The sequence below is a fragment of the Halichoeres trimaculatus genome, unplaced genomic scaffold (assembly GCF_033239565.1).
Source record: "Halichoeres trimaculatus isolate MK-OKI-2021-1 unplaced genomic scaffold, fHalTri1.1 fHalTri1_scaffold_22, whole genome shotgun sequence".
Classification (NCBI taxonomy): domain Eukaryota; kingdom Metazoa; phylum Chordata; class Actinopteri; order Labriformes; family Labridae; genus Halichoeres; species Halichoeres trimaculatus.
The window spans coordinates 22,287,821-22,294,981 of NW_027437200.1; the positions used below are offsets into that span (position 1 = coordinate 22,287,821).

The following is a 7,161-nucleotide window of genomic DNA, read 5'->3' on the forward strand; positions in this document are numbered from 1 at the left end:
TCTAAAGAGCCTTTCAGCGCAGGCTTTAACCATACTGCTGGGGGTTGTCGTTTCCTCAGTGCTGCTGATATTTTTCAGTGTGAAAGTGCAGCTGATTGGAACCGTTCTCCTGATACAGACCTGTTCAAAACCTTAAGGCCAGTTAAAAAATTGCTGGAATATGTATTTTGCACATTTGGACCTTAATGAGGTTTTAAGTAGAGCAACAATATGCGAAAGCAAGAAGGGGGAGTGTGACAAACACATCTAGAGCTTGTAAGTAAAAAAAAAAAAAAAAAAGGTGAAACAGGTTATTTCTCCCCTGATCAAAAGTTAAAGACCACAGGCTATTAAACCAAAATCTGCTCCAAATGTTCATTTACTGTCAGGCATTCACACGGTCAGTCCCTCCTGATGGCTAAAGCTAAGAAGCTGTCTCTTCTTCAACGTGGTCGGGTCGTCAAGCTGCTTAAGCAAAGCTTCTCGCAGCGTGCCATTGCTGCTGAGGTTGGACGCAGTCAGACAGTCATTCTACATTTTCTGAAAGATCCTGAGCTTTAAGGAACAAAAAAGTCAAGGTAGACCCAAAATATTACACCTGCGATTGACTGTCCGTCAAGACACAGGGCGGTCCTCGACCCAAATTAAGACCCTTACTGGAGCCGACTGCAGCGCAATAACCATCAGATGACATCTGCAGGGAAAGGGTTTCAAAAACAAAAACAATTCAAAGACCTCGTCTCCTTTAACACCACAAAACTGCCTGTTTAGACTTTTCCAGGGAGCATCATGGGACATTAAAAGGTGGAAAAAAGTTTGATTCTCTAATGAGAAAAAATGAACCTTGACATCCATGGCTTCAACGTTCCTGACATGACGAGGAGATCCACCTGAGATGTTTTCTACCCGGCACAGTGGAGCAGGGTCCATCGGGATCTGGGGCTTTTTCATTCAGTGAACACTGGAGCTTCAGGTGGTGCAGGGTGGTCAAATGGCAGCTGGTTACGTGCAGATGTTGCGGCGGGCATCCTTCATGACTGAGGGCCCTGGTCTGTGTGGGAACAGCTGTTTTTTCAACAGGACAACGCTGCAGGTTACAATGCTGGCCTGATGAAGGACTTCTTCAGGGAGAATAACATCACTCTTTGGACCACCCCACATGTTCCCCTGATTAAAATCCAATAGAGAACATTTGGGGATGGATGGCGAGGGAAGTTTATAAAAATGGTCGTCAGTGCCAGACATTTGATGCCCTTGGTGAAACCATCTTCACCACTTGGTGAACAATGTTCCCAAAAGCTTCCTGAAAACACTCTCATCAAGCATCAAACCAATTTTTTATGTGATGAACAAGAACGGTGGAGCTGCTCATTACTGAGTCCTACTGAGAAAAACTTTTGTTCTGGTTTGGAGAGTTTTTTGTCTTTTTTTGAGCGATGATCTTAAACTTTTGATCAGCTGATAAACAGCCTATTTCAGTTTACTTGTTTTTTTCAATAAATTACTTTTTCAAAGCGCTTTTTGTCACACTCCCCCTTCTTTCTTTTGCATATTGTAGCTCTACTCATTAAGGTCCAAATTTTCAAAATGTAAATTCTAGCAATTTTTCAGCTGGTCTTAAGATTTTGATCAGGTCTGTATCATCAGCGAATAGAATAGAATAGAATAGAATAGAATAGAATAGAATAGAATAGACAATACTTTATTTATCACAGAGGGAAAATTCAGGAGTCACAGCAGCAATCAAGAAAACAAAAGTAAGAAAGATTTATTATTCATCAATATTTGTTTTTTTATTATTATTTATTTATTTCGATTTTTCTATGGGACAGATTTAGAAATGGGACAAGTGCCATATTATCTTTCCCTTTTCATTAGATATTGTTTCACTTAAGCTCTGTAGGTCTTCAAAGATTAAAGATATTAGCAATTCTTGTGAAGCTTGTTGGCCTCTGACCATGTTCCTCATTTCAAAATTGTGCCTGTCAATGTGTCTTCAGATACATGAAACCACAAAAAGATAGACGATGAGTTTAATAACAGGACATTTTTTTCCTTTCAGAGCTGATTTTGGTGACACTGGTGAGGAAGTGCGGCGGCTGCTGTCACTTCATCAACAACAAATATTGGAAAGATAAACCAATGAATGAATAAAGGAGCAACAAGTTCCAGGTGAATGAGATACTTCAGACATTGAACAATATGCTGACTGAACACAATGAAGGCTTTTACACTAATGAGATGCTGCAAGCAGTGGAGAACAGGGATACAGCAAGAGATGGAAATCCTAGAGTCATCAGGAAGTACACCACCAGGAGACCCCAGGAGAATGGCACAAGACAGTTTTTTGAAAAAGCTTCTTATTGCACTTGCAGCTGTGACAGTAGTTTCATTGGCAGGAGCTTACCTTGGTGTAGATATGGGGGTTAAAATGATAATTATAAACATATTCACAAAAGTAAGAATAGTGAGGTTTCCCTGGAGCAGAGACACTACAGGAAGGGGCAAAGATGAGAGCCAAGGCTGACTCCGACAAAGTTACTGATGCTGGGGTTAAACTATCTGAACTTCAAGTTTTAAAATCAAAAGGAAAAAAGTTATTTTTCAATGTACATCAGGATCTCATGTCCACTGTGTTCTCACTCAGGGTAACAAAACTCCATGGTTACAAAAAACACTTTGCTGTAAAACTACAGGAAAATAGGAAATCCCAGACCCAGACTGACAGAAGACAAAGTGACCAATGATGCATGAGAGGAAGGAGGAGTGGAAGTTTTATGGTTTTAAAAAGTCTGACAGAGACCAAAGAACAGTTTTCTGTAAAAACACAACAATTATCGCAAGCATGTGAGAGGAGGGAATATGGTACATAAAATTACAAAGATTTGCCTGCAAATTCCAGTTAAAAACATTAGACTGTTAGCATGGACATAAGCCTTTATCTTAAAAGCTGCACTGAAAAAAGAAAACAGTTAGACCAACTTAAATTTCTGCTTAAATTGGTCACACCGAAATAAGTAAAGTTATTTGAAATTAAGTTATTAAGTTCAATCAACACAGTTGATTAAGTCAAATAACTATAACATTTTATTGTCCTCAAACCAACATTTTGTATTGTGAAAACATGACAAGTTGAGCTTTCTTAAAATAATCTAGGAAAACAGTTGCACTAAAAATGTTAGTAATATAACTAATAGCATTAAGTTGAGTTTACTTTATGTCTACTTGTAAAGTTTACTTTACAGCCTGTTGTATTTACTTGATTTTAACCAAGAGTGAGGAGGGAATGCAGTGGATATTAGACCCTGCTGTACATTAAGATGTTAACCTGCCAAGGGCACAGGCTTTCTGTGCTCCATATGGCATGGACCTCCTGTCTGTGCCTTGTGGCATGGACCATGTACCTTTAAGCACATTTAACGTTTTAAATGTTAATAAATGAGATTTGTTGATGTGCTAAAATTATGATTAGAGATGACAAACTGGGTTTTGTCTTCAATAATATTTAAATAGCCATTACTGAGAGAGTATTTTAATTGGAGCTTTCACTGCCATGGAGCACAGCCAGGCAGCCAATGCCATGGGGCATCACTAGGAAGTCTATGCCATGAAGCACTGACAGCCAGCGTCCATGCCATGGAGCACAGACACACTGGCCCCACGTAGTATATTAATGTGTAGCAGGGTCTCATATCGGCAGCATTCCCTCCTCATCCATGGTTTATCCTTTTGGGTTTTGCAGATTATTGAGTTGAAATAACTGAAAACTTTTAGTTGGATTGATGCAAAATATTGATTTGAGAAGAATTAAAATATTTTGTACATTTTCCCTATGAAGTTGTGTTAATTGAACTTATCACTTAACTTAATTTATTTAGGTGTGACCAATTAAAGCAATAACTTAAGTTGGTCCAACTACTTCCTTTTTTAGGTTGTAGCAAAGCAAAATTTCAAGTTGATGTGAAAAAGTGTAAAGCACCACACTGCCTCCTGCTGGCGTGGTGCAGAAATCATATGATAATGAACTCCGAAATCCTTACCAAGGGCATACATCTGCCATTATGGCTTCTGTTCAACTGTTTTAATTACAGACATAACATTTCATCAAAACAAAACATACACAAATATCACAAAATTTACATTTTTTGTGCATCACACATGCTAGTTGTAGCTATTCACCAGAATGACAGCTCAGCAGTGGCAGGTGGCTCACTAGGTAAAGTTAAATCACTGTATTAACTGTGCACAGTCTTTGTTGTTATGAAAACACAACTTCATGAAACGATGATTTCAATATTACTCACGTAAGCTAGAAAAATGAGGAGGTATCATCCAGATTGCTCATCAAACTTCAGGAAGAGGAAGAAACCATCCTCTGACTGACTATACTAGCTTAGCTAAGTTTCTGCTCCCTGGTGCATTCCCTTACACCTATGCTTATTCAAATGCGCAATATCCTGCAACACCTCCTAAGATTGCTCCCGCTATAGCAAATCCAAGTGTGTTGTTTACTGACATTCCAGCTAATCCTCTTTCTGCTGGTTTTCCAAACACTCCTGCTCTGCCTTCGAATGCTTGCCTTGCTAGGACACTTACTGCTGTACCAAAAACAGCTCCGAGGATTACGCCTATTATAATACCTACCAGTTTGAACAAAATCTGAACTGATTCCCGTCTAGCTGCCTCCTGTCTGACATTCTCTTCTGATGTGTGTCCTGCTAAGAGGCCAGTATTTATCTCACTTTGTGATGATTCCGAGTCTAACAGCTGTAACATCTCATTAGTGTAGCAGCTGCCTTTGTTTTCCTCCAGTGTCTTTTCGATGGTGTTAAGTATCTCCTCCACCTGGTACTGGTTGCTTCTGTAGTTGTCGTTGGGGCTCTTTTTCCAGTATTTGTTATCAACAACGTGGCAGCGGCCCCCGCACCTCTTCACTAGCTCATCCAGACTTTTATCATGGTGGACAAAATCTGTGGTTGTTTGTCCATCATCTAGTTGATCACCATGAGTGAAGACGACCGTTGTGTATCTGAAGACTGCTTCAGAGAAGTATTCTTCTATCTTATCAATGACAGCTTGCTCCTGCTCTGTGAACTTCTCCACTTTGAGCACAATGAGAAAAGCATGAGGCCCAGGGGCGTGCTCTGTGATACACCTCAATATCTCACACTGAAGATCCCCTTCAGATACATCAGTGTCAAATAAACCAGGGGTATCAATCAAAGTCACACTCCTCCCTTTGACAGATCTGGTTTTTGCTTGACATTTACTTCTTCCAGACCCAGCTGTGTGGCTGATCTGGAAAAGTTGCTTCCCAAGAATGGTGTTAGCCAGGCTGCTTTTTCCAGATCCAGCTCTTCCCAAGATGACAACTCTCAAAGTGTTTGACTCTGAAAGAAAACAATGAAACCAATGTACTTTCAATATATATTTAATATATCTGTCAATGCAGGGTTAGAATAGAAATAAATTAGAAAAAAGCCCACCAAAGCATTCTGTTGGGAGTAAAATTTGTTCTTGAAGGTTTTAGAATTTATGCTAAAGTTCTCTTTACATCAAATTATCTGTAAGTTAAATGCCTGCCTAAACAAGGGGGATTAAATTTTAGTCCATATGCCTGTCACATTAATTTGCTTGGTAGAATTTATTTACTCATGATGTGAATGGCATCATTCTTGGAGCAAAATGAAAAGCAAAACGATTTACAAAAAAAATAAAACTCAAGTTTCACCAGAACAAAAGAAAGCAACAAAACAACAATAAACATACAAAAAACCCACTACCATACAGGGTTGAGAATGTCTGGGATCCCTATATTTGTCGAATGCGTTGGTTTTGATACGTTTTTTTTTGAAGATTCTCAAAGTTCTGGCCCCTTTGAAATGTCTGTGTAGTTCATTCCATAAAGAGATACCTTTGACAAAAGTAACTTGTTCAGTGTAGTTCTGACTCTCTGTTTTAGGCATATTTCAAATCCTTTTCAGTTGTAACTACTTTTCCTTTTGACAAAATGACATTGAAAGTTTGGCGATAGGAGAATTTACTCACAACAAGCTGATCAACAAAACAGGCTCAGAGAAAGATCATCTCGTATTAGTTGTGATGGATTGGTAAAGTATTATTTATACTATATTTATATATACACACACACACACACACACACACATATATATATATATATATATATATATATATATATATATATATATATATATATATATATATATATATACATATATATATATATATATATATATATATACATATATATATATATATATATATATATATATATATATATATATATATATATATATATATATATATATATAGATAGATAGATAGATAGATAGATAGATAGATAGATAGATACACACACACATACATACAAATATAATTATAACACTTGCCTTGGATTATTAAATGTTTATCTAAAAGACAACCTGAACCAGAACTATGTGAAAATATCAAGTATGAAAAAAATGAAAGCTGAATGAGGACTCCTTGGTGTTAACAAAACAAAACAAAACAAAACATCAAAAGCAGCATGGAAAAAGCACTCATAGAGCCAAACAAAGCCAAGGCATGTAAATACTGAAATATATATTTTCAAAACATTCAAGTTTGATTTCTGACACTTAATCTGAAGTGTTAAATTCACAACAAAGAAATTAACTCACCATCCATTTGCTCCAAGAGAAGTTAACAAAAAACAACAGCTTGTCCATCGAGAGGACTCTCAACGGTGCTTTATTTTGACGTCTAATTTAGCCTACTCATGTTTGGAATCCAATCTCTGTGCACTAGAGACAAAGCAGGAAATGTAGTGCATGTCACATGTTTTCACAGACAAGGAAAGTTCCACCACATGGTTCCGTCTCAATGATGAGATAACTTGAACAACAATTGAAAAACATGCATTAACATTCACACTGTGTCTGGCTTGATATCTCTCATGAAAATAACAACACCAGTTACATGCACCACTTTAAACTCAACTTTAGTACACATTTATTCAAGAATCAAAAGATTCTTGAATAAAACTTAAAAAGTAAAACATAAAAAATAGAAATTCCCAATTTTGAATAAATAAAATTATCCCTGTGTGTTTGCCAGCGTCTTATTATAACAGGGGTGGAACTACCTAATAATAATCTCAAGGTTACCGTAGTTGAGTTTCTA

At 37.4% G+C, this 7,161-nt stretch overlaps 1 protein-coding gene across 1 annotated transcript; it reads right to left on the reverse strand.

The window, feature by feature from the left end:
- Positions 1-662: 662 nt before the first annotated feature.
- On the reverse strand, positions 663-6,666 carry LOC141784547 (GTPase IMAP family member 7-like). The gene is made up of 3 exons (XM_074662386.1): positions 6,660-6,666; positions 4,722-5,396; positions 663-673 (listed from the first exon to the last, which is right to left on the reverse strand). Exons 1-3 carry the CDS (start codon positions 6,664-6,666, stop codon positions 663-665), a joined length of 693 nt encoding a protein of 230 aa, XP_074518487.1.
- Positions 6,667-7,161: the final 495 nt, after the last annotated feature.